General features: G+C 40.1%; 9 protein-coding genes across 9 annotated transcripts; 6 read left to right on the top strand and 3 right to left on the bottom strand.

Annotated features, from left to right (window-relative positions):
* Positions 1 to 957: 957 nt before the first annotated feature.
* EAF02_002860 (uncharacterized protein) lies at positions 958 to 1,786 on the bottom strand (the record flags this gene model as incomplete). The annotated part of the gene is made up of 2 exons (XM_038898908.1): positions 958 to 1,321; positions 1,464 to 1,786. 2 exons carry the CDS (start codon positions 1,784 to 1,786, stop codon positions 958 to 960), a joined length of 687 nt encoding a protein of 228 aa, XP_038761196.1.
* Positions 1,787 to 2,153: 367 nt separating this feature from the next.
* EAF02_002859 (uncharacterized protein) lies at positions 2,154 to 3,260 on the top strand. The gene is made up of 2 exons (XM_038898907.1): positions 2,154 to 2,895; positions 2,949 to 3,260. Exons 1-2 carry the CDS (start codon positions 2,400 to 2,402, stop codon positions 3,041 to 3,043), a joined length of 591 nt encoding a protein of 196 aa, XP_038761195.1. The 5' UTR covers positions 2,154 to 2,399; the 3' UTR covers positions 3,044 to 3,260.
* A 2,370-nt stretch (positions 3,261 to 5,630) lies between these two features.
* EAF02_002858 (uncharacterized protein) lies at positions 5,631 to 7,498 on the top strand (the record flags this gene model as incomplete). Its single annotated transcript, XM_038898906.1, has 3 exons — positions 5,631 to 5,799; positions 5,899 to 6,419; positions 6,479 to 7,498. The coding sequence occupies 3 exons, from the start codon at positions 5,631 to 5,633 to the stop codon at positions 7,496 to 7,498; spliced, it is 1,710 nt and encodes a 569-aa protein (XP_038761194.1).
* A 796-nt stretch (positions 7,499 to 8,294) lies between these two features.
* EAF02_002857 (uncharacterized protein) lies at positions 8,295 to 9,616 on the top strand (the record flags this gene model as incomplete). The annotated part of the gene is made up of 8 exons (XM_038898905.1): positions 8,295 to 8,308; positions 8,369 to 8,458; positions 8,530 to 8,661; positions 8,723 to 8,767; positions 8,843 to 9,021; positions 9,087 to 9,175; positions 9,235 to 9,339; positions 9,395 to 9,616. The coding sequence occupies 8 exons, from the start codon at positions 8,295 to 8,297 to the stop codon at positions 9,614 to 9,616; spliced, it is 876 nt and encodes a 291-aa protein (XP_038761193.1).
* Positions 9,617 to 9,757: 141 nt separating this feature from the next.
* On the bottom strand, positions 9,758 to 10,477 carry EAF02_002856 (uncharacterized protein; the record flags this gene model as incomplete). Its single annotated transcript, XM_038898904.1, has 1 exon — positions 9,758 to 10,477. One exon carries the CDS (start codon positions 10,475 to 10,477, stop codon positions 9,758 to 9,760), a length of 720 nt encoding a protein of 239 aa, XP_038761192.1.
* A 356-nt stretch (positions 10,478 to 10,833) lies between these two features.
* On the top strand, positions 10,834 to 12,596 carry EAF02_002855 (uncharacterized protein; the record flags this gene model as incomplete). The annotated part of the gene is made up of 2 exons (XM_038898903.1): positions 10,834 to 11,844; positions 12,156 to 12,596. 2 exons carry the CDS (start codon positions 10,834 to 10,836, stop codon positions 12,594 to 12,596), a joined length of 1,452 nt encoding a protein of 483 aa, XP_038761191.1.
* A 1,959-nt stretch (positions 12,597 to 14,555) lies between these two features.
* On the top strand, positions 14,556 to 16,052 carry EAF02_002854 (uncharacterized protein; the record flags this gene model as incomplete). Its single annotated transcript, XM_038898902.1, has 1 exon — positions 14,556 to 16,052. One exon carries the CDS (start codon positions 14,556 to 14,558, stop codon positions 16,050 to 16,052), a length of 1,497 nt encoding a protein of 498 aa, XP_038761190.1.
* A 128-nt stretch (positions 16,053 to 16,180) lies between these two features.
* Positions 16,181 to 18,205, bottom strand: EAF02_002853 (uncharacterized protein). Its single transcript, XM_038898901.1, has 2 exons — positions 17,013 to 18,205; positions 16,181 to 16,950 (listed from the first exon to the last, which is right to left on the bottom strand). Exons 1-2 carry the CDS (start codon positions 18,132 to 18,134, stop codon positions 16,519 to 16,521), a joined length of 1,554 nt encoding a protein of 517 aa, XP_038761189.1. The 5' UTR covers positions 18,135 to 18,205; the 3' UTR covers positions 16,181 to 16,518.
* A 779-nt stretch (positions 18,206 to 18,984) lies between these two features.
* Positions 18,985 to 20,913, top strand: EAF02_002852 (uncharacterized protein; the record flags this gene model as incomplete). The annotated part of the gene is made up of 3 exons (XM_038898900.1): positions 18,985 to 19,398; positions 19,481 to 20,028; positions 20,091 to 20,913. 3 exons carry the CDS (start codon positions 18,985 to 18,987, stop codon positions 20,911 to 20,913), a joined length of 1,785 nt encoding a protein of 594 aa, XP_038761188.1.
* Between the last annotated feature and the right edge of the window lie 4,612 nt (positions 20,914 to 25,525).

Raw genomic sequence — 25,525 nt, 5'->3', positions numbered from 1 at the left:
AATCCACTTTGGATGCGTGGAGTGGGTATCACGTGATTATGGTACTTGGCTTGAGTATTTTGTGTGAGACGTTGAATCGATTCGAAAGGCTGAGAGGAGCTTTATTGTGATAGGTTGAGGGGAGAGTATTAGGTGCATTAAGAAGAGAAGAATATGGTGGCTTTGTGTTGGAAAGAAGCAAGTTTTATTCATGAACTCAAGACGGAACTCACAGCTGGAAAAGTAATGAAGCTTACTTTTGCATGCTCTCTCACTATCTATGCCCGCAACCTTTCAATGACTTCTCAAGTTCTACCCATATTACTGAGCCTTTGATACCCTCCATCTATCCTTAGTTCTGCATCATAGTAATATTGGAAGTGGAATTATAGAAGCTGCATTTTAGAAAGCCTCCTTAATGAAGCTCTCCCCGTGAAAACCCATGCTAATCAATGCCCTTCTTTTCACACCCTCTTCATTTCCGATCAAAAGTTTCAGTGTCTCCTCTGCTCGCTCTCCGTCATCTCATCATCTCTTACGAATGGAATAATATTGACATCCAACTGGATTCGCTTCAAATCAGGAACTGCAAAACTATTGCTTTACCTTCATAATATTGAGAGATCTGTGATATGATTTGTACCTATCAGCAATGCATAGGAACTTTCAGATGTGTCACCGCATTATTCTCACTGGATCTAAGAAGACGTGGGAAATCTGAAAATGCTGATGATGAGACAAAACCCATTGACAGCTTTAGATTTGGCCAATCATATTATTATGTATCCACTAGAATATCTCATCACTGCATTGTGATTCAAGTTATACCGAAACCAAGGGTATCTCCGCAGCCAGATGAAGCCCACCATATCCATCATGAATCGTATACTAGACCTCCGCTAAAAAGAACAAGAAGAAAATCTGGGGTATCCTAACATCAAATGACGTCGCTCCAAATATGTCCCGCATTGTAGCTCACTATAACCAAGCCCAACTTCCAGTAACTCTGCCCTCTGCTTCCAATGCCAACTTTTCAAAACCCGTTATGCTTAAGTCTAAATCCTCGGCTTTACATCCAACACATCTATCAACAACCGTTACGTCAATAGTATTGTTTCCGCTTCCCGATTCCTTCTGTCGAGTGATTCTGATCTTTTTCCCACAGAGAGGATTGGCATTGGGGTTCGAACTTGTTGAAGCGGCATCAAAGATGATGTGGGACACGGCGCAGATGGATTCAGATGATGAGGATGTAATTCCACATGCGCCGAGACCGGGTGCATAGTATGTAAGATCTCCTGTAAATATACCACCATTTGATGGAAGAGGTAATGCTTTCGACCTTCATTGATAAATTAGTACGTGATTCCGACCAATTGAATAGCAGCGTTGGAAGGAGTGATTTGTTATGAAGAAGGATTCATGCACAATTTTTTAAAAAATGATGAGCAATTGATATGTAATGAATTGCTAAATACACGTACGATGAATGCTTCAAGCCAAGACCAAGACCCAGTCCCAGGATCAATGCAAGTAATAATATAATTGCTCCTACAATCAACAAAAGCACCTTGCGACTCCGTCCAAAATATGTGCGATTCGCAGGCAATACATTATTGAATCGCTCAACCAATGTAGGTTTTCCAAAAGATCCTGTCGCAACAGCATTTCCCGATGAATCCGAAGATCCCTCTTTCGTGGTGGGAAGAGTTGATTCCGGTTTTGAAAAGATATTATATTTGCTGAGCATGGATTGCTTGGGTGTTGGAGTCTCCCATTCTGGAGTCTCGTGGATCGTGGTTGCCATTATGGAATATTATATCTATCGATCTTTAAGGAGAGACTAGATGCGCATTATGATATTATTGGAGTAGGTGATATGTCCAAAGAGATAGAATTATGGAGTAGAAAGTGGGATGTATCGAGACAAATTGGCTTATAAAGATTCGAGATTAGAGAAGGGAAGGGTGGAGAAGGGAAGGGCTAACAAACGTTTGGCACCTGCACCTTGTAAATTTGGGGAAATACAGTCAGGGGCTATCGGGGCTATGATTGGCTGTCCGCAATCCACTTAAATTTAGTAAACTGGGTCCATGTCCATGCTCGACTCAAGATCTCAAGTCCTCTTTTGTCTTTTACATTTCTGTACCTTACATATCTATCTATCACCACCATTGGACAACACCAACAACACCCTTCAGACCATTTGAAACATTGACTGAGTGGTCAAAATCAAGCCACGTGGTGTTTCACTGCATACAAACTATATATCAAGAGATTTGACTCGTTAACAGTGGCCGTAGTACCCCGCAGTATGCCATGTCACCTTTCAATGTTGTGTGTGCCTTATGGTCTGACTTTATTTACTTGAAATCCTAACATCACCTCGAATTTCCCATCATCATCATCATACAACAGCAATGTCTGACAACATATCAACCATCTATGCGAAGGCTGTGGCAGACGCCCAAAGAGCAGTTCAATATGTCCTCGAGAATGCTCCAGGAGCATATGAAAGAGGGAAAGATGCTGCCGCGATTGCTGCTGCTAAGGTTCAACCTGCTCTTAACTCCGCTTTGGAGAAAACCCCAGTTCTCATGGCAAGATCCAGAATAGCGGCAGAGCAGTTGTATCAAGATGCTCCCAGGCATCTAAACACCGCGAAGGATGTGGCAGGACAATTATATCAGGATGCTCCAAGGCATTTAAACACCGCAAAGAAAGCGGGTATCAATGCTCTTGAGCATCCTAGGCATTCTGCAACAACAGCGTTAGCCACCTTGGGGCCTATCGTTCGCAAGCACCCATATGCCAGTGTTTTTGGAGCCTGGGCAACACTAGCCGTGGTATTCGGGCCCTTCTGGCCTATTCGTGCTCTATTGAGAGTGTTTGGATTTGGTAAAGGTGTCTCTCCTGGTAAGCAGAATTTGATCGGTTACATGCCGGCACAAGTACTGACAGAGTTGTAGGATCCAATGCGGCATCTTGGCAATCTCGACAAGGAAACGTGCAACGCAATTCATGGTTTTCTTTATTTCAATCATACGGAGATAGATTAAATTAAGCTTGGGTCGTCAGTCTTTAAAAATAAATTCACGTTGATACAAAGTTTAAGAGTCGTTTGTGAGATCAAATGAAAAGATTTATCTTGTATTTGTCTCATAATAACTCTTCCCTGTTTGAGGACTCATAGATAAATTCAGTTTGTTCCCGACTGTCTGAATTTGTTTCTGCGTTTATATATTTCCCTCTCGCTATTCTTCTTTTATATTCTTCTGTCTATTGCATGAGCGTGAAAGAGCCCTTGCCCATGAGAATTGTGTTCTCAGGTGCTTTGGATGACAAGTCCTATGTCTGTTCATATTTCCGCCCAGACAGCTCAAACATCAAACATGATTTACGCATGAACAGATGCGTCGGGTAGATCACATCCGTATCCAATATTTGTACTGGAACCAGAAGTTTCTGTATCTATTGTGAAGAAGAGCGACCTCGTGGAAGGGGAATTCTCTAATCTTTTGTCCTAACAGAGTTGTGCTGGGAGACTTAAATTCTCTCTGGAAGCTCAGTGAATTCAGTTTATCAAGTTGTTATTTGGGTTTGGGTGGACCCTAGTATTTTAGGTCAACATATTTACGCAATGATTACTTTCGCCTGCTTGACCAGCAACTAAAATTTCATCAATATTATTCATATTAGTTGCTCTTCTTCAGTAGATGCGAATTTCGGTGGGCAAGAAACCGCCCGATTCCTCTCGCGCCTTTCTTTTTCTTCCTTCATTCTTCATCTCTTTGACTCATTTCCATGTTCTTATCTCTTTCTTGGAGCTCCGGTAAAAATTCAAAGTGAAGTTTGCAGTTGTTCCATTTGATGTGCGGAAAAGATAATGGATAGGAAACTAAATGTTTCAACCCGTAGTGGGCCAACGCATCAGATTTCTCTCGAAAATAAATGGCAATTTGCACCAGGTGGCCCCCTTTGAGTCAAATAATTTGAGTAGCTTTCAATTCTTCTCGCCCTTGGGCCTTCTGGTACTGTTTCAGGAAGGGTCCAGATGGAGAGGAAGGACTTCGCACTTTCTATCATGGCCCTGATACTACACCCAAGTGATTGGCGGGGAGTCAACTGGTGCTGCAGGGAAACCCGCAGGGCTATACTGATATTGTACTACCTGAAGGTAATAAGGGACAGCAATATCAAGGGGGGTCAGCAGCAGTGTAGATATCCTCCAGCTCTTCCGCTTCTCCAATCAAAAACTTAACATGATCCTCAAAAACGCCAGGGGCGTTGCAAACATCAGCAATAACACCAGCCGTCTATAAGAAGTGTTCAAAGTTCACGGCACCCCGAGCAATCAAAAAAGAAGACGCAAGCGAAAATCCAAGGTAAGAAAGTGATCTCAAGACATCGGTGTGGAAATAATAAGGATAAATCTGGTTGCGATTGAACTTATGGTTGGCAATTATAGAAGGGGAAAGAAGGAAGGAAGCGAGCCTTTCATCTACAGTAGATGCACTTTTATAACTTTATAGAAACAGTACGTCCTGCAGTGCTCAAATGTGGATATTAGAATTTTGTATGCGTATTGTTGTTATACCGTGGATCAATTCATGTCAAGTGACAAACAGAACTGCACTACAGAATAAGTTTATTCTCAAAACATCGAGATTTATTAGAAGACTAGCTGTCGGAGCACCACAGGTTATATGGACTTGGCATTGTTTTAGACCACAACAAAGATTTGGGGTGCATGTTACTTTAATATCCTGTGCATTTTGAGATTTATTTAACTTTGTGAATGATCGATGGTCGTTAAAATAGCAAAAGCTTGATTGTCTTGCTGTTTGACCTATTTTTCGAAGACCCATTACTGTTGGCTCAAATTGTACGATCTTCTTGGTAAATACTGCGTCACTAATATGGCTAGGGGTTGATCAGTGAAAGAGAAGAATGAGCAAGGATATGCATAGATTTTGCCGGCAAAAGAACGCAGCTACAAGCAGGGAAAGAAGAAGTGGCTGTAATTTACCAGGAACACCAATGAGATAGTTGAAATTTAAGTGGTATTTTAAACTTTAGATGGAGGTGGTGGCTTATTGTTTAAAGAGAATGAAATGCCAAGAAAGAATCATTTATGTAATAAGGGGTTTTTTATGCTAGTCATACCTTTTTTGCATCACATAGTTTCATTGTCAAGGGAATCTCGGTCTAGTAACCAGGCTCATCATCATAATAGCTTTCTCATTGAGAGGTTTCCCTCTGTCTTTTCACTGTCAACTTGGCTTCAATGTCTAGTAAGTATGCTTCTTCATTTCAGCTTGATTGTTGTTATCGTTTCATATCTCAATGTAAAGTCCAATGATTAGTTGTATTATGTAGCTAGATTTAAGTACTTTTCTCAACATAGGTTTCCAGGCTCGCTTCACCCCTTCATCAAAATAATGATTTCTTTGTCTTGCCTTTGTAATTATTTGCTTCCTTTGGTTCTTTCAATGCCTCGACAAAGTGCCGGAAGCAGATGACTTCAAAGCATGGCTTTGTTCCTTCTCTTCACATATCATGGTAGGATATTTCGTTCCATTCAACGAGGCTTTGAAAACTACTTTTTCCTGAACAACAACATCTCGAATCTTTTGGGAATCAAAATAAAGATGGCTGCCGTACCACAGGAAGAGAATGTGCCAGGTGGGGGGGCTGTAATTATAGACGTGAATGTGGATGTGGACGAAGACACAGACAGCTCTACCGAGGGGGGTTGGCAAGATGTAGGCATAAGTACTTTAACAGGACAATCAGACTCCATGGCAGTTAGGGTGTTGCGTAAGTATTAATCTCTTCAAAAGTCCTTCAACTTCACTTGATCCCCTTATTTTGCAAAGAGAAAGAGTACGAACGCTAATCAAATTTTATCGTCCGCAGGCGCATTTCGTGCTAACACAATCCGTCAAAATAAATGGTTTAAAGACAATCCACACAACTTGACAGGGGATAATATAGAAATTGACGCGTGTATTGCCAGTGGATCATTTGGACTTGTCTTCCGCGCCGAGAACAAAGATACCCGTAGTGAGGGAAAGCCCGGGATTAAATATGCTATTAAAATTTCCAAACTTCGATTAGAGTCGGAGGCTAACCTTGACTACGATATGGGCTCAGATACCAGTCCCATTCTTACACGCACCAGTGAAGCTTCAGTTGCTGATCCGAAGGAAATGAAGGAATTGAGTTTATCCTCCAAACGTGGAAGGGAGATAACGACATTCCTTCAATATATCAAATCAGGGCACCCTAATGTCACGAATATGGCTGGTTGGGCTGAATTCGACATCTTGGGAAACCCCTTTTCTTTGATTGTCCTAGAGATTTGCGATCTCGGCACTCTTTTAGACATGGTACACGAATTTCGAGAGAGGGACGAATTCATACCCGAAGGATTTATCGTGAGTTTAACACCATCCTATCTTTGTCGAGCAGAGATATAACTAATCTCAACCCTCAGTGGCACGCTTTCGAACAACTATTCAGCGGCCTTGCATTTCTTCATGGGGAGCATCCCGATTACATAACAAAACCAGAATTTGCGGGACGTTTAGAAATGACTGTCGCTCGCGATATTAAAGCAAACAATGTCTTCATACAATCACTCCCTGCAAATTCTCCCCCGAATACATATCCGACTGTCAAATTGGGAGATTTTGGCGAGTCCCTACATCTACCCAGACATGGTACTCGCGATTATAATTTCGGAAATAGTACTTGTGATCCACCAGACAATAAGATGAGTGCAAAGTATGATGTGTGGTCCGTAGGCTCCATGATATATATGGTGGCTAGGAGGGGACGTTATGCAAACAGAGGGTGCTCCCTGGTAGACTCGTCTGGAAAGGTCATTAAGTTTCATCGCGCGAAACCAGAACAAAGAGAACTTCTACTTGCTGCGCGAAATAACGAATCGAGGTTTGAGCCTATTAACGAGCATTTGACTTTACAGTTAGAAACCGAGATTAGATGGGCCATGACACTTAACCGATTTGATCGACCGACTGCTGTGGAAGTATATCTCAGGGTACAGAAGCTCAACGACCAGAGGAAGAAATTCATGTATAGGGAATTGCCATCTTGGGCCCCAGAATTGCAATTGCAGCGAGAATACAAACCCCTTGAATTGGTAAAGATGAACTGGATGATTGAAGACGCGGAGGATAGAGACTTTTTATTTGAATATTCAGGAGGGCTCATGGTGCGGAGGACAGAGAGAGAGAGGAATAGGGTGCGGAGAAGTATTGCTGAGCAGCACGCGATGGTTCAGAGAAGGAAAAATGAGAAACAACGCGAAGTTGATTTGAGAGCCGGTATAAAAGACCACGCGGAGCTAGATCGGGCAAGGAGAAGGGTGGTTGAGCAAGAGGAAATTGGCAAGGTTAATAACGAGAGGAAGGAATACGGGGGTTGGCTGAGGTCTGGGCATAAGAGGAGAAAATTAGAATATCATAGGGGTAGGGCGCATTGGGTTGATTGAGGGTGGGAACATTTGGATGAAGGACCGCGTAAATTGTGTATGTTAAAAAAAGCGAGTGGATGCAGTAACAAGGGGGCTATACTAGAACATTCAAGGTGACGCAATTGTATTTATTTAGTCTAGCTCTGTCAAATCTATCCGCAAGGACATCATTATCAATACTTTTATACAATATTTTGTATCATGAGCAGATTACCTGCTACATCAATTTTTGACAATCTAACATTTCAAAGATACTCGAACGTTCATTTTGATGAGATAAATCTCATAATAATACATCGGGAAATATAATTGAGTGTCCATTCTGCCGTGCTATATGTCTCTCTCGAGGAAAGAGTAGAGATTCTCTGAGATGCATCTTCCTAACGAGGCAAAGATAATGGTGGGGATTTTTCTTCGAAAGATTGGCTGAATAAGCTATGACCTGGTTCATTTTTAGGGCTTAGCTACCTAGTAGATTTAAATTTATTTTCCTAAATAATTACAAGGTATTTTCGATACATGTTTTTCAGTATTGATGTCAATGTAGGTAGATAGTATCTTTAATTTATAGCTTTTTCGATTTCCAAAAAATTCCTCTTAGAATAAATAAGTAATTTCGTAGTAGAATAAGCCGAAGAGAAAGAGGCCCGTGGTACATGTGAACATGACGCACCCAGTGACCGTTCTCAGCTGCTTTCTATTCCGAGACCTCGCTTGGCTAACTTTGGATGTTTAATGCACATATACATCCCTTCAGCTCTTCAACCTCCATGCCATATCGACAACATTTTCACATCAACCTCAAAAATTAACTATGGCTAATTCAAAGTAAGTAGATAGCTAGGCACGCCCCCTTTAAAATATTGACCCAGCTCACGAATCTCTTAGATATGAATATGTCAAAGCCTTTGAGCAATCTGATCTACTCATCCCAAATACATGGATCGTAGTGCGTATTGATGGTCGGGGATTTCATAAGTATGGTTTACCTTTCCTGCTCCTCGGGTTCCTCTCCTGCTCGATCATGAAGTGGAAACTGAAATCCATAGATTTTCGGACAAATATGCCTTTGAGAAACCGAATGATCGGAGAGCGCTGGATTTGATGAATGCGGCTGCGAAGGCTGTCATGATGGAATTGCCTGATATCGTGATTGCCTATGGGATTAGTGATGAGTATAGGTTTGTTTCTAATTTTACATTTGGTTTTCGAGAAGAGTTCTTGCTAAAGAGGCGATCATAGTTTTGTCTTCCATAAATCATGTGTGCTTTTTGAGAGACGCTCAAGGTATGACTCTTTACCCTCAACCCTTTGTGTGAGGAACTTCTTGCCTGAAAACAAAATGTTAATCAAAAATTATAGTAAGCTGGTCACGACAATAGTATCAACTTTCACAGCGTACTATGTCCATTTCTGGTCTACCTACTTTCCCGACCCGGGAATGCAACTCACGGCACCGTTACCTAGTTTTGATGGTAGAGCTGTGCAATACCCTAGTGTTCAGAACTTGAGGGATTATATGAGTTGGAGACAAGTCGATTGTATGCATTTTTTCATATTTTAGTTATTCCTTCTGTTTTCCCCGGGTTGGTACTGATGAGTGAAGGCCACATCAACAATCTTTACAATACCACTTTTTGGACATTGATCCAGAAAGGAGGGTTTGATGCAAAAGGTGCGGAGAAAGAGCTTGCTGTGAGTTTCAAAGTTCTCGGATCACTAGTTTCCATACTTAACGTCAGGTGAATTTCTAGGGATCTTTGGCTGCGGACAAAAATGAGATCTTGTTCTCGAGGTTTGGAATCAATTATAACAACGAGCCTGAAATCTACAAAAAGGGGAGCGTAGTTTTCCGAGACGTAAGTCAGAGGCTTTACCATAGTTTACTTGGTCGAAAAATTGACTTGATCATAGTATGAGTTAGTGGAACCCGGAGTGTCAGAAGCAGTCGACGAGGATTCAGCAAAGACAATCGAGGAGAAGGAACTCTCAAAGACGCAAGAAGAAAAGGACAGGAAGAGAAGAGCAAAGGCAAGAATCACGGTGCAACATGTCGATGTCATTAAAGACGAATTTTGGCAGAGGAGACCATGGCTTTTATCCAATAAACCTGGAAAGATACCCAAAGAGATATAGTTCGAGGTTTAGAATTCCACAAATCTAATTAAGATACCATACATTATCTAGAACGCCAGGGTCACTGTCGTGATCACAAAACTCCGTGCCCCAAAACGCCTTTTGCTGTGCCGACTTGTAGAATATACAGGGCAAAACCATCTATTTATTCTTCCGCGACTTCTTCTTTTTAGCGCTTTCTGACGTAGACGATGTATCTGATAATTCCTTCTCTGATTGTCGTAAAAGTTTCTTTTGTCGCTTTTGCTCCTTTCGTTCTCGTCGTTCCTCCTTGGTTTCTGTCTTTTCCGAGTCTGTCGAACTGGCGCTTGGTGTTTTGGCCTCCTTTCCTCCCTTTATCTTTTTGGCTTCTTTAGCGGCGGATTTCCTCGCTCGTTCGGCCCTCTTTTTTTCCTTCCTTGCCCTTCTTTCTTCCTTACTTTCTTTTCTTTCTTCTCCCTTCCTCTTCTTATCCTTTCCCTTCCCGCTTTTCTCTTCCTTGACAATTACCTCCATAGCCTTCTTCTCCTTCTCTTTGTCCTCCATCGTCCCCCCAACCGTCTCCCCCCTCACAAAAAAGCTATACAACCCTCCCTTCCCTCCAACCCATTTACTTCCACCCTTAACCACCATTTCCAAACCCCCTCCCTCCTGAACCTTAACCTGTCCCTCCTTACTCGTATCCAATCCCTTTAGCGAAGCATCAAAAGCATTCAACCACCACATATCAGCCGTCTTGTGCATTTTCTTCCCCACTCCCAAAAGATTGTCTTTTTTCGAAACGAGCAATGGTCGCGAGAGTCCAATGGTATCGGAGCTGTGGTGGAGAGAGTGACCGGTTCCGCGCCAACCCTGAGAGGTGAGAAGAGCGTGGGCGTTCATTTTGAGGTTGTGTGATCCTGAACGCAAATGTGAGGGAGTGGTGGGAATTGTTGGAGTGGGTGGTTGATGGAGGAATGATGCTTTGAGACTTGCGATGAAGAGATATATTTTCTTATCGCAACTCAAAAATTTAATCTTAGCGTTATCGCTTCAATTTCTATTGGAACCCGTTGGAATCCCGGGCCACCTGGGCATGTGAAGTTGGTGTGGTGTGGCTAAAGTGTGGCTAAAGTATGGCTGGCTTCCAATGTTGTTGCCTTGATTTTTGTTCATTGAATTCTTGGGTTCTATTTTCCCTCTCAAGAGCATAGTAATTTTTTCATTATCTCGAATACCGCGACCCTCACGTATTAATCATGCCGTTCCTCTCGTACGAGGAGCCTGGGATTGAGGTCATTCTTTCATTGACCTCATTTATCCTTCTTTTGAACATCACTCGATACATCCTAGACCGACTGCTGTACTGTGGCATCATAGGACAAATTCTCATAGGAATAATATGGGGTCTACCAGTTGGAGGAACATCATGGCTGACAGAGAAATATCAAGAAACGATTCAAGCATTGGGCTATCTGGGTCTAATAGGTCTCGTGTTTGAAGGAGGACTCAGTACAGACCTCAAACAGCTTCGGAAAGCTGCCTACATTTCGATATCGGTAGCCACCGTTGGTCTGTTAGTGCCTATTGCATTATCTTTCCTGTTGCTTGTTTTACCATTTCCCAGTAGTTCTGGGACAATGTATCCTACTCCTCTAGCAGCCTTCTCGGCTGGGGCATCATTATGTTCGACCTCTCTGGGAACGACATTCGCCATTCTCTCCTCTGCAAATATGCAGCATACGAGAGTCGGTGTGATACTCGTAGGAGCTGCGATGATGGACGACGTTGTCGGCCTTGTTATGGTGAACATTGTTACAACCCTGGGGAGTGGGGGTATGGGTGGATGGCCAATCGCAAGACCAATAGCCGCGAGTTTTGGCTTACTTCTGGTTTCCCTTGGTCTGGGCGCTTATCTACTCCAGCCAGTTTGGCTCTACCTTGTCAAGTGTTCTCAGTCCGAGACAGTGACTAACGTTTCCGCGGGAAACAAATCTGATATCAAGGAAACCGCCCTTAAGCAATTCCGGAGAATTCCTAGCCTTGGGTTTCTTCTTTCAACATTGATACTGATCATTTTAGTCACTATTGCATCTTTCATCGATGCGTCTGTCCTTTTCGCCGCATTTATTGCCGGGGGCATAGTTAATTACCTATGGGATATCGGAAACCGTAGTATTGAAGAAGAACCGAGATCCAACCCAGCTCAGATGATGTACGAAGAGTACTATAAACCAATTATGGACTTCATATTGGTTCCCTTTTTCTTTGTAAGTATTTTCAAAATTATATCTTACTCTTACCATCCAGTACTGGGTCTTCAAGAGTCGGGACTGCTGGTAGACAACATGAGACGTTTACTTTCGGAACCGATTTGGCATACTCAATCCGCATGGAATGGTGGATCCTTCTTGGATAATAAATCACATCCAAACATTTATCCCATTCGGGACAATCAATCAACCGAAATTCTGGATTGAACCCTCCTCAAACATTCAAATTCAGCTTGCTAACCCAGACTATTGGACAAACTGCGAGCAATACTTAATTTTAAGGAACTGGACTGATGTGATCTATCTAGGCGTCTATTGGTTTCTCAATTCCAATTACAGACATGTTTAAAGCCTCCATCGTCTGGAAAGGCATTGTGTACTCTATACTCATGGTAATTGCGAAATGCCTAGTGAGCCTTGTTATATATTTCGAGTACTTCGCAAAATCCTGGAGCAAATCAAGAGAAACTCAATCGTCGACAGCAGAGTCTACTCGTGTTCCACATATAGAAGCCTTGCTAGTGGGGTTCGCCATGGTTGCTAGAGGAGAAATCGGGTTCTTGATTGCGTCCCTCTCACAAAGCTCTGGTACACTGTTGTTGAAGAATCAACAAAATACTGCCATTGTTTCCGGAGAAGCAGTTTTCCTTGTCATTGTCTGGGCTGTAGTGATTTGCACTATAGTCGGCCCAGTTGTCGTCGGCATTCTCGTAAGGCGAATCAAGAATCAAGCATTGGATCTTTATTGAATTTAGACTCTGATTGCATCCCCTACGAGGCTTACACCCTGAATGTCTTAGTTTAATATATCTAAAGAGTTAACAACGTTACCGGTGACAAATCGGAGATTTATAAAGTCAAAATAATACAAATGCTTGAAGCTAACCATGTCTCACTGGTAAGGCTGTCGATTAGATGTTGCAATTCGAGCCTTCGATCGGGAATCATTGGAGGTACCTGCAGCTGGATACATGCTGGAACGCACATCAATTAACATTTACAGTCCTTGCATGGAATATTTTGGAAGCAAATCTGTAGGGTTTTAAAGATCTGGGCAATGTTTGTCTCAACTCCGCGGTCTCACTACGGGTGTATACGAATATGGAAACTTTAAATGGAATTATACTTCGGATTAATATAACATCACTAAACCGCGACTCCCTGGGACCCTGAGAGATTTTGAAATGGAAAAATCCACAGACAATAAAATACGATCGGCTAGAGAATCTACCGGTAGAAGATCATCGTGTTTTAGTCTTCGTATAAGATTCAAGAGTCAGGACCGCGAAAGAAGACCCATTGACCCCGTTTATCACATGATAGAGAACTCCTGATTTGTGAAATTATGGTACTATTGGCTAGGCAAAAGGAGACCGTTGAAAGATGTTCGTCCCGCGACTCGCGAGTGCCTTGCCATGCCTAGTGACTTACCGAGGCCGATTTGAATCATTTGGCCAAAATTCTAAAAATAGAATTCTGCTTTACGCAATAAAAATTTCTATAATTTATATAATGCGTATATAGAAATCTTGGAAAAAATAATTATACTATCTAGATTGTGTTTCCTTTGTGTATTATTATAGTAATCAATAATAATATATCTTTATTTTTTGAATATAATAATAATAATAATAATGATATTATTATATTCTAGACTTTAGTATAAGAGTAGATCTTACTTTTTATTATTCTTGTAAAACTTATATAATTACTTTAGTGTATGTAATCTTATAATAAATAAATATGTTTAATGTAAACAAACAATTAAATCTATTAATCCTTTTATAAAAATCTTTAAATCAATTCCGAAATATTAGTATTAAGTTATATAATCGATTTAATAAAATGGCCTCTGGTTTTGTTTTTATTAATAATCCTTCTTTCCCTTAATCTGTTTTTATATTATTAGATTTAAGGAATAGAGATAACTTAATAGAGTTTATATTTTTCGAATCAATCTATTGTTACGAAGTGACACTAGCCCTTCCTATCCTGTCCTGTCCTGTCCTGCTATATATATAAAAGCAAGATAGAACTTCTAGTTCTACTTCCTAGTCTTTTATGCTTTTGTGGCATAGCGATAAAGCTTCTGAATGCTCCCAGAGGTGGTCCCGTGACAATATATTAGCTTTAAGAAAATCTAAAAAAGGGGGAGGGGCATTATATGATACAGTAGTAGGTGATATTGATTCTTATTTATACATATCTAAATACTAAATACGTTTTGAGCTCAGACAGAATTCTATTTTTAGGGTTTTGGCCAAATGATTCAAATCGGCCTCGGTAGACTGCCTAATGCCGAGCAATGTTGCTATTTATCATTTCAAGCCGGAGAAATCTTTTCTGCAATTGTCTCGGAACTCTTCCCGAAAAGAATAAAATGGGATCCAAGTATGCAAGGCTACCAAAGTGATGAGGAGAACTCGTATCACAGCCTGATCTGAGCCCCACACAATAATATAACCCGCATGATCCCTTGTCCTTGCACAGCATGCACTGTCAGACGGTTAGACGAGGTTTGCATGACAACTTACAAGCATGGGCAAATCTCATATAAATTTTGCCTTTATTATACGTACTTCCATGCCAATGATCTACTCCCCTGATTGGAATTTTTCAAGTTTCATTCTGTACATCTTTCGGACTGCTTAAGAGTTTCTCAAGTTCTTTTATATTCTGTACTTGAGTTACTTCAACAGTCTTCAAAGATGTCAACCTCACAGTACGGGGCTTTTTTGCCTCGACATCTCAAGGGATACTTATGGATTAGCTTTCTTGTCGCAGTATTCATTGTTATGGGATTGAGCGAAAACGATGTTATATTTGTTAACAGATCAGCAAGTTGGGATGCGACAGATGGTGGTCCATTATCACAAGATTATTCTATAAATCTGGATGTACCATCTACAACTCCTTTAGCATCCCCGCCAATCAGCGACGATAATAGCTATATAAAGCCGGCAGCAGAAGAACCAAGCAGGATCTACAGTAACACAGGTCTTGATCCGAAAGATGTCGTCATTTTGGTCAAGACTGGTGCTACGTCCATTTGGAGGAGGATGCCTATGCATATGTCGACCACATTGGGTAACAAACAACTAACTCCCAACATCGTCTACTACTCTGACATCGCGGACAATATCAATGGGAATCCGGTCATTGATTCTCTCGCAAACGTATCGGCAACTCTTAAAGCATCACCTGACTTTGAACTCTATAACAAAGCCAAAGAAGCTCTCAACGACAACTTGTACCAAGAGAGTGCCAGCATGGAGGGAGATTCGTACCTACCGGGTGGCTGGAGATTGGATAAATACAAGTTCTTGCCCATGTTTCAACATGCTGCTATTCATCACCCTGGCAAGAAATGGTATGTGTATATGGAGGACGATAACTATTTCTTCTGGGAGACACTTTATGCATGGCTTGCGACTTTAGACCACACATCTCCTCTTTTGATTGGATCGCCAGCCTTTAAGATGGGCGAAGATTTTGCTCATGGTGGATCCGGATTTGCTGTTTCTGGAAAGGCTATGGCAACTTCATTTGGTGCAGAGAAGACTTTGGCTGACAAGTACGAGTCGTATGCGAAGGAGCATTGCTGCGGAGATCAAGTACTTTCACATGCCATGAAAGAGATGGGTGTGGAGCGATTCAAGGAACTGGATGGAGGTGGATGGGCTGCCTTGCAGTCCCTTCCAACATGGAGAATTGGTTTTGGTGACTGGAACTGGTGTTCACCACTCATGAATATCCATAAAGTCCATCAAGCGGATATTTCCCAATTGTTCGTTTTTGAAAACCAGTTCATGCAAGAGACGGAAGGAAAGGGACGCATTCGTTATCGCGATGTTTTTAAATACTTCTTTGCTCCAAAGCTAGTTGCTGTACGCTCAGAGTGGGATAATTATGCAGCAGCCAAGTCATTTTCATCGACGGAAGATTCCTGGTCGCCCGAGTTAAAGGCCCTAACTGCGGCTCAGAAGAATGAAAGACCCTGGGCATCGAAGGAAAATTGCAAAAAGGCTTGTGTAGACTGGGATAAATGTTTGACCTGGAAGTATCAAGATGATAATTGCCATCTTGATCACACTGCGGCGATAGGAGCAAAGGTCAATGAGGGTGTTTATATGGAAAGTGGGTGGATGGTGGATAGAATCGGGAAGGTTCTTGAAAAGAAGGTATGTGGTGCTTTGGATTTTTAGACTTACAGGTTCCAGACCTCATGGTTCGGCGTTTTGGATTTTGATGCATTTGAATAGGCGAACGACATTTTAAATATAATAATATGATTCAATTTGATAATACAAGACAAGCTATTTATAGAGCCTAGATCTGCAACTTTAAGTGCCAGTACAGATTTATTTACATGAACTATATAGTTGGGAGTCCCAGTCCGAGTACATGAAATGTTTTATTTAGCCATCAGAAAATTCAATCGTTTGCTCATGTGTGGGCATTAAAAGCCTACTTCATTATGGATAATTTTAGAAAACATTGAACCTCATCTCAAACTTTTCTTATCGCAAATATTTCTTTCGACATCTCATTATACGCTATGTTTGAACCTTTTCCTTAGCCAGTTCGCCTATTCCATCCATCGCACTTTCCCCCCTTGACAAACTATTGTCGAAAAAATCATTATTCAATGTACATACCCAATCAATACAATCACCAACCCCAAGGTGACGCAACAACCTCACATTTATCCTCCATTAACGTCTCATTGATTCTCTGGATCATCCATCCACTATTGATCACCCTTTTATCCCATGAAGCCCGTCCCTCAATTTCTCTTCCTAGCATTACCACTACATCCAAACTACAGCTCTTCTCATTCTCGTTATTGATTTCGTGCTTCCAGATACGGCAAGTAGATAATGCGACGCACGCCGCCAGACACGCTTCAGGTGAAGTATAAGCCTGCTCAAGAGCATCTTTATCTTCTACGACGGGAGCAGGTGGACTCCAAGGTGAGTTGGTGATCGTGGTGATATTCTCTGTAAGTTTGTGACGAGATGCGGAATTGTCCCAATCATCACGGCGGTCTTTGAGGTAAGGTGATATTGTTTTAAGGAAAATGTCACGAAATATGATTGGTCGCTAACATGTTTCGTTAACACATTATTTAGGGTATCCATGATACTCATGGGATGACAACTTACCGAAACATGGTTATTATGACTATGCTGGCGCTCCAATAATGCCAGTTGAACCAGATCCCTCTGGTGCAAATGGTGAAACGTGAAGACTGGTTTGCACCATGAGAATTCGTCAAACCCTGTTTTCCAGGGTGGTTCGGGTCTGAATGACACTAGGCCATATTTCCCTCTGTTTACAAGCACATTATGATCGCGCAATACTTTGCCAAGAACCATGTCACCGCAACACTCACTTGCAGTGAATTTGGCATACTCTTTTAGAGTGGGGGTTTTGGGTCCAGTGAAAACAGACTTCATCAAAGACCTAGAGAATACGATTCCTGAACCTCCTTGCGCAAATATCGCATTGCTTTCTCCCCCGGGAAAGCCATAATATGACGGTTCATCGTCAGCTGAGAGTGTTGCAAGCCATGGGAGAAGATTTGACCAAAAGACGAAAGTGTCGTCTTCAATATAAACAGTCCATTTGAAACCGGGGACGTTCCTCTGAGCATGCTCTAGCATGGGAAGAAACTTGTATCTGTCTAGTTTCCAGCCTGGCTTATCCCCGGGTGGGAGTTCAGGTTCGTCACCCGGGAGCTGAGCTTGCTCTCTGTACGCATGAATGTTGGTATGTAGATCTCGGTATATGTCGTACGCAATTGTGTCATGTATCTGCAGAGTATCGCTCACGTTTTGCAAAACGTCCACTGTCTGGATCTCATGAGAAAGATTCTCTTGGAGATCAGAATATATTACACTGTTTGGCAAACTCGATAATGTCGTTAACAGCTGCATAGGCATTCGACGCCACGCTGTGCTTGCACCAGTCTTCATGATTAACAGAATGTCAGATGATGACACTGATAGCTCTGAACTTGGCACTGTAGAGGTAATGTCGGGTGTAGCGCTGGGCTGAGGGTGGGGTGATATTGATGGATACACCGCCTTCTCCGCAGACTTCGTAGGCTTCCCGTCTGCTAGCCGTCCAGGTTCTACAACAACTTCCGCATGAGGTGGTACAGCGAACTCGCCATCGTGTAGCTTCGGATGTACATCAAGCCTCAAGTAGCCATAATATATCGTCAGAAAACTCAATATGACAAAAATCAATGCAAGACCTCGTGGGCCTCTAAAAAATAGCATTATTCTTCAGCTGCAACATCTAGCATGATTCTCATAGGAAAATATACGACGAGGGATATGTATAGATCTGATAAAGTCAACAATCTTCGGAGAAGCGGTGGGAGTTTATGCATTCAATGCTTATTAAGGGCGATACAAGGATGTTGTCCATACGAGCCAAGAGTTTGGGAAGAAAGGTCCACATGAGGCAGGGGAGCCCTGATCTACGCATTCTCACCGGTTTATGTCAAACAAAAGGGGCTTTTGTTATTGTTAAGGTTTATTTGAAGATTTACCTGGAGCACATCAAGGGGGTTCTCCTTCGGTATCCTGCGCTGAGTAATTGAGCCCATCCCCACTCTTACTCTGTTAAAGTTCATTCAATACTTTATTTAAGCTTCATGCATGATCAACCCAATGATAATGGGGCCATATGCAAGGCTACCAAATGCTACCTTGCATTTGAAAAGTTTCTCGAAGAGTTTTAATGACATGGGAGGCCTGGCGGAAATTACCAATCCATCTTGATGCAGCACATTAAGGTTTGTTGCCTCCTGCCTACACTCATTACCTAGTATCTGCTTCCCCGTATACGGAACAGACGATAGAAATTGTTTTAATTTGATCGTCATCCTAAAAATACTAAGCTCTAAAGTCCCGCGACTTGACCGATTAGTCCAGTAGGGAGAGACAAGGTCAAGCCAATATGATCATCGTAAGTATAAAGACTTAGCTGCATGGGCTGCAGTAGAAAATGCTCCAGTGGCACTTTTCCATTGTTCAAAGCTATTTTATACATTCTTTTGGTCACCCATTCGTTTGTGCTATCTATATCTTTCGGGTTCTATTCTTCAAGTGTGAAAGAGGGGCCATGCCTGTGGTACCTGTATTACCGTCTTTGCACAGGCAAATCTTCAACGGCATCCTTTGCGTCGTCACATTCTTTTTAATTTTCCGTTATTTCAGAAGATATGTCACATTTGCCCCAATTACCATTGAAAGTATATGGCAGATCTCCCTAGCGGAGATTAATCGCAGCAAAAATGTTGAAAGAGTCAAGCAATTAGAACAGAAACTTTCTTTACAAGATGCAGAGAAGGGAGTCCAGACAAAAGATGATGTGGCTGCGAAGTGTATTGCTTCTGTAGTTGGATATCGTGAGGAGGCAAGTCTGTGGAGGAGATTTTTACAGAGTTATCATAATTCCCCCGGTCTAGAGATTATGCTCATTGGAATCGATGGGGATCATGATGGAGATATGGAGATGGTTTCTGTAGCACAGGATGTGTGTATTCCCTCCTTCAACCTCCAAGAACGCTCAGCAGTGGTCTAGAAACATCGAAAGACTAACAAACGTCCCTCTGAAGGTATTTCCAGATCTCATAAAAATCCACGTTGAAGAACCATATGGTCCTCTCGCTGTCCGCATTGCTCAAAACTACATCACCCGCGAACTCTACGACGAAAAGTCCTCATCCACAAAATGGGCATCCACACCTACATCATTCGACTCCACAGATGTCCCCCCGGCTCTTCTATCCGAGGCTCACGCATATGCCTTCCGCACTGTGTTCGAAAAAGCGCTCACAGCCCTCCGTGAACATAATGCTCTATCGCCGTCCCGCGATTCTAAGACCAGATCCCTCCACCCAATATGTCTCTACCAACCTCACAAATGCAAAAAAGATATCATGTTTACTAATATGGTTTTCGCTTTGGCATTGGGACAGGGGAATAATATTGAATACTTGTGGACTAGCGATTCTGATACCATTGTTTATCCGGATACTTTGTACCAAACAGTCGGTTGTATGTCTGCGGATCCGTTAATCGGAGGTAGTTGCTCGGCTCTGAGCATTCATAATGATCAGGAGAGTGCCATTGCTGCTTTGGGTAGTGCAGCTTATTGGTCTGAGTAAGTATCTCATTCTTCTAACTATTTGAAACGGTTGCATATCTAATAATGTCGCATTGCAGGTTAGCCATTACACGTGGACAAACCGGAGCCGTAGACGCTGTAGACTGTCAACCTGGTCCATGTGCCGCTTTTCGTCTCACAGCTCTTGAGTCTATTCTTTTACCATGGTACACGCAAACTTCTCTTGGAGTCAAAACTGTCGTCAACGAAGATCGTCATCTAACCACCAATCTCCTCCTTCAAAACTGGAAAGTGACCTTCAACACATCCGCGCTCGCCTCTACCGATACCCCTACCACACTTCTCCGCTGGCTCCTTCAACAAATGCGTTGGGCCCGCGCTACTCATATCGAATGTTTCCAATATCCGCAAATCTACTCTATTCACGGCGTCATCCTTTTTGTAACAGCTATGCGTCGTTTCTACGGACCATTGATCATTGGTGTCTTCACTATTCGTTACGTATTCACAGGTTACACCGTGCATGCATTCCAATCCTGGGATTTCCTCCTTCGTGTGGCTTTATGTACATGTTACAACTTTTGGCGCAATAAATCACATGTGGCTAGTATTAAATATCTCGTTCTTTCTCAGTTATTTTATCAACTGCCTCTACCGGGAATTATGTTCTGGTCGGTTGTTACGGTCTTAGAGGGAGGGATGGGAACGAGCATGAGAAGTGCGAATGAACAGAAGAAATCGAGATTTGCAGGGTGGGATAACCTCTGGAGTACTACTGCAGTAGTTATCTGGATGGGCTTCGTGGGAGCGGCAGTTGCGAGATGGGTTACTTCGTATCTTGCGCCGGCTTTTATTGTGGAAGCGATGATTTTTGCGGGAGTAATGTCGGTGGGGAGTTTGTATTGGACTTTACTTGGGTAGACTTTGATATATGATTTAAAGTATAAAAATAGGCGGTATCAATGGAATGGGCATATGGTCAACACTCAAGAGGCTGGTTGGATTGGGATTGGGATTAGATAGGCTATATTAATATTGGGATACCTCTAGGTTCAGGAGGTAAGATACATGAATAATCGAATAGACAAGTAGTCATGAGAAGTACCTTTAAAGGCTCATATGAAAGCAATGTAATTAAACGTTTTCAAATACAAAATCTGTGGCAGGGCACCTGACGTTCAGATCAATTTCGTGTAAATGAAGTTGAATGAACTGACCTAGTGTATGAAATGACTTGAATGCTTGAAATAGTATAAATACATAAACACTTACCACAAATTTGAAATTTGTGATGGTTTGAATGTCCAAAACTATTTCAATGTTTGAGGAGACTTTGAATACCTACTACATTACAGTAAATTGTCTACAATAAATAGAATTAGAGGCGAAGGAAGGATTGAGACATATACGAAAAGTGCAGGCAGTCAAGCGAGGTCTCAAAGCTAGTCGTCGCCTAAAATATCGATTCTACTACAATATAAAATGCAACATACTGACTACCTAGATATCGACTATTGTGTCCATGACCCAAAGCTATCCCCACTCCATCTAATAACATGTCATGTCCCCCACTATCACGTGTCAGAAGCCCCTCCAAAAGCTAGTGCTAGTGTTTGATGTGGGGTTGAAGACAAGTTTTTAATCTCATTATATTACTAAATCAGAACATTGCCCGTAACAAATTTGCGATATCCCTTCTATGGTGTAATGGTTAGCACGTCGGATTTTGATTCCGGAGATATTGGTTCGATTCCTATTAGAAGGTTCTCTTACGAACATTCTTTCATTCCATACTTAGTTTAAATCTGAGATTAAAGGGTTTGTCGCATTCTTTTTGACTTTTTTTGCCTCTCGTTTTGAGATCTTAACTTTTGAGGGCGGGGTAGTATTTGGGAGCGTAGCGAAAAGAAACTTATACGTCGCATTTTACAGACTTTTTATAAGTCGGGTACTCTACTTCTGATTACTCCTGTTTTAGACCACCATTTTACATTAAAAATCACTTTTTGGGTCTATTAATATCTTTATTAATATATAATAGAATTTAATAAAATTTTATATGTATATAATTTAGATTGTTTTAAGCTTATTCTGAAATTTTTAAATTTTGGGACTTTTTTGGATTGAAATTTAGAGTTTCAAAATATCGATTCTCAAATTTGTATAAGAATCATATACAAATTTAGAATTTTTATAAAATCTTTAAATAATTTTTAATAATAATTATTTAAAAAAAACTCTAACATTTTGTTGAAAGTTTTGAATTTAAATTTATATAGAAATTTATATAGAAATTTATATAGAAATTTATATAGAAATTCAAAACAATTAATAGATATAGAAATCTAGTATATAGTGAGTTTAGTGTCACGGGGTGACCACTAAGCCCTTTCTGTCCTGTCCTGTCCTGCTATATATATGAGAGTAAGGTAGACCTTCCAGTTCTACCTCACAGTCTTTTGGGCGTTTAGCTCGCGGTAAAGCTTCTGAATTGTTGGTTCAATAATGAGATCAGGAATACGAGAGACGTGGTTCCCACTATCCATTAGTAGGCCCCTAAATGTCTGTAGTGTATTTCTGTCTAAAGAGCTAGCTATGAGGGGAAATAGTAGGCCTTTATATAGGCACTACTTGAAAGAGCTAGTCTCCTTCACATTCGCCTAAATACCTTTGATACAGGAGCCATTATATTGAAGTCATTCTTTTAAATGAATTCCCCTTATTCACACATTCGGAACTCTCTTTTATAGCTTCAAATACAATGACTAAAAAGAAATTCATAAAATCATAAAAATCCTCCATTTACTAACTAAAATCCCTAACCTTTTACTAGCAAAACCAATCTCTTCCTTTAATCCCATTCCACCCACTTTATTGCCTTGATATCGATCTTATTTGTATTGATCAGATCAACAAGAGCTTGACATAGCTTTCCTTTCGTTATCGCATCAACCGGATTAGTCGGACCATCAATTCAGATCACTTCAACGATCTCTCTCCGTTTGTAGGATTGATGTAGTGTTATGATATTGATCATTAATCTCTTTTTACTAGTTATTTCTAGTTTTATAAATAGATTATATAATGACTTAGAATCAGTGTACACAACTAATAGAATCTTCTTACCAAGAATAATACTAACTATAGAAGTGATTACTATACCAATATCGAATCCCTGAACTAATCCATATAGCTTGAATGTTAAAACACTGTGTATGATTTTCTTGTATTTAATAAATAACCAATGAATAATATTAGCATTATTGTATTTATTTATTATAATAATCACATAGTTTATTTAGAATGAATAGTCCTTATTATTTACAAAAGAGACATTAGCAAAAATAACAATCTTAAATGAATCTAAGTCAAATGGCATGTATTTGAGTTTTCTGATAGAGTTTTCTTTTTGCTACTTGATATGCTTGTTTAACACTACAATATCATCCTTACCAGGTTGAATTGTCTGTACTGCTATGGATAGATCGAAAGATGCCTCGGGTTGATATATAGTTGCAATGTATACTCCGCAAGCTTGTTGTACAACATACTGTTTATGTGTAAAAGCATACTTCCGAATCTTGTTATATATATTATGCATATCCATGGATCCTATAGATACAAGCTGTAGATTGCCGTATTAGCTTTTCTGGTTAAGATAAATATCATTATCCTTAAGTGTAAAAGTGATATTATTAAACTTTAATGGATGATTATGAATAAGTTTCTTGTGATCCTTAGCTATAAAGCTAGTTTGTTTGAGTTACTCATCCTCAGTTTGTATAAATATATTATCTCCAATGATGAGTGTATTATCTGTTTAAAACCCTATAATATCGAATCCAGTTCTTTTATTATTAGTATGTAAAAGACAGAGGTTATATATGAATTGCTGCATCTTAAGCTTCTCGTAGTGATGAGTATGGTATATCCGGAACTAATAGTTTCCTGCTTTAGGAATACTATATAATAGCTTAACAACAAGTAAAATCATATCGATTGGTAGATTCATTTCTTTTGGAGTATAGATATAAAAAGTGTGATGCAAGTTTGAAGTGGATTAAGTATATGTCTGAGTGATATCTCGAATATATATTTCTGTGCCTGTTTTTTGAGTACTTGTAGTTAGTGAGATTAAAATGTGTTGATATGATTGTTGAATTGTTGGGGATTGTGTTAATACAGATGTCTTATCAGTATTATTATATGCTTGAATGATTAGTCTCGATTTGCGGAATTCAGTATCCGTTCTTTTGTTTTTGATCTTATTGACAAATCGCGACTTAAAAATATGTGTATCAAAAGGAATATCTGAAAGTGATACAATTTTGAATACATTTTTAGCTGTCAATCCATTAATCTCTTTCTTTCTGGATTTCTTATATATAATGGATCCTTGAGATTAACAGCAAAACATTCGAGATAGTAATCTTGTATATGAGCTTGAATTTGAGATATAATTATTTGTAGAAAGATGTTGGTGTAGGTATCTGATTGTTCTTGGATAAATCCAAGAGAGGTTCTTTTGGATTTGTTGTATGTGTGATTACTGTTTCTAAAGGAGGCAATATAACTTTACCGGAATTTGGCAAAATTATCTCGGGATCAATATTATGATCAATTTCTTCAATCTCCTTAATACATCTAGCTTCTAAACACTTATAATACAATTTTACCAATATAAATCTAAATCTTATAGATTTATAAGGTAGATCAAGAGTATATATTTCCCCTTCCATATTAATAAATGAAAAAGATTCTTTCTATTTATTGATAATTATTTCATTGTCTTTTCTTTAGATCAAAACCTTGTTGTTTGGTAGTAAGTTATGAAGTACAGTTATAGAGGGTTCGTTGTGTGTATTCAAGGCTTTTCGTATTTATATAGAACTATGTAATCTGTAAATCTCTATTATAGTTTTAGAGATTGTGGCAGTATGTTATTGAATAATAGGTATCGAAGGGCTAGTGTCAACTATATGGAGAAAAGTACCAAAAACGAATAAAGTAGGTATTAAACCATCAGGTTCAGCAATATCATTAATCGCCTTTACAGCTATCTAGAATATAGCTACTTTGCGAATACCGAGTTTATAAACCTCTTTATAAATAATTTCGTAAGATCTTTATAATGGTATATAAAATCTCTCAACAATATTGATTAAATGATATACCTCCATAAGGACTGTCTTTGTTTAAATGGACATTGATATAATATATTATTGAAACTTTCTTTTAACGAAGTTGGTATCAGTATTATGAGTAATATATTCTGATAGGCTAATATATGTGTCGATCCAGCACTTACAGAGTTTATTTTATATATACTTTATAGATATATTATTTAGCTATTAAGCAGCTTGAAAATATATAGCTTTATTAACAATATGCAGGATCGGATTATTATTGATATAAAGCATATTGATAAGTATAATATAATTGAATTCAAAATCCTTATTGGATAAAGAGAATTTGAATTTACTGGGTGACTTGCTATAAACTTGATAATAATAACAAAACTTGATAAACTATT

This window comes from Botrytis sinoallii (genome assembly GCF_014898435.1).
Source record: "Botrytis sinoallii strain Bc 23 chromosome Unknown BSIN_004, whole genome shotgun sequence".
NCBI lineage: Eukaryota > Fungi > Ascomycota > Leotiomycetes > Helotiales > Sclerotiniaceae > Botrytis > Botrytis sinoallii.
Note: the sequence above shows the minus strand (reverse complement) of the source record. Positions and strands in the feature narration are given on the sequence as shown.

What these genes read in the sequence shown, in the direction of transcription:
- EAF02_002859 (XM_038898907.1), top strand. Translation starts at nt 2,400, where the DNA reads ATGTCTGACAACATATCAACCATCTATGCGAAGGCTGTGGCAGACGCC. An exon ending in TGGTAAAGGTGTCTCTCCTG is followed by an intron (nt 2,896 to 2,948) that starts GTAAGCAGAATT and finishes ACAGAGTTGTAG; the next exon opens with GATCCAATGCGGCATCTTGG.
- EAF02_002853 (XM_038898901.1), bottom strand. Translation starts at nt 18,134, where the DNA reads ATGCTATTTTTTAGAGGCCCACGAGGTCTTGCATTGATTTTTGTCATA. An exon ending in GTCATAATAACCATGTTTCG is followed by an intron (nt 16,951 to 17,012) that starts GTAAGTTGTCAT and finishes GAAACATGTTAG; the next exon opens with CGACCAATCATATTTCGTGA.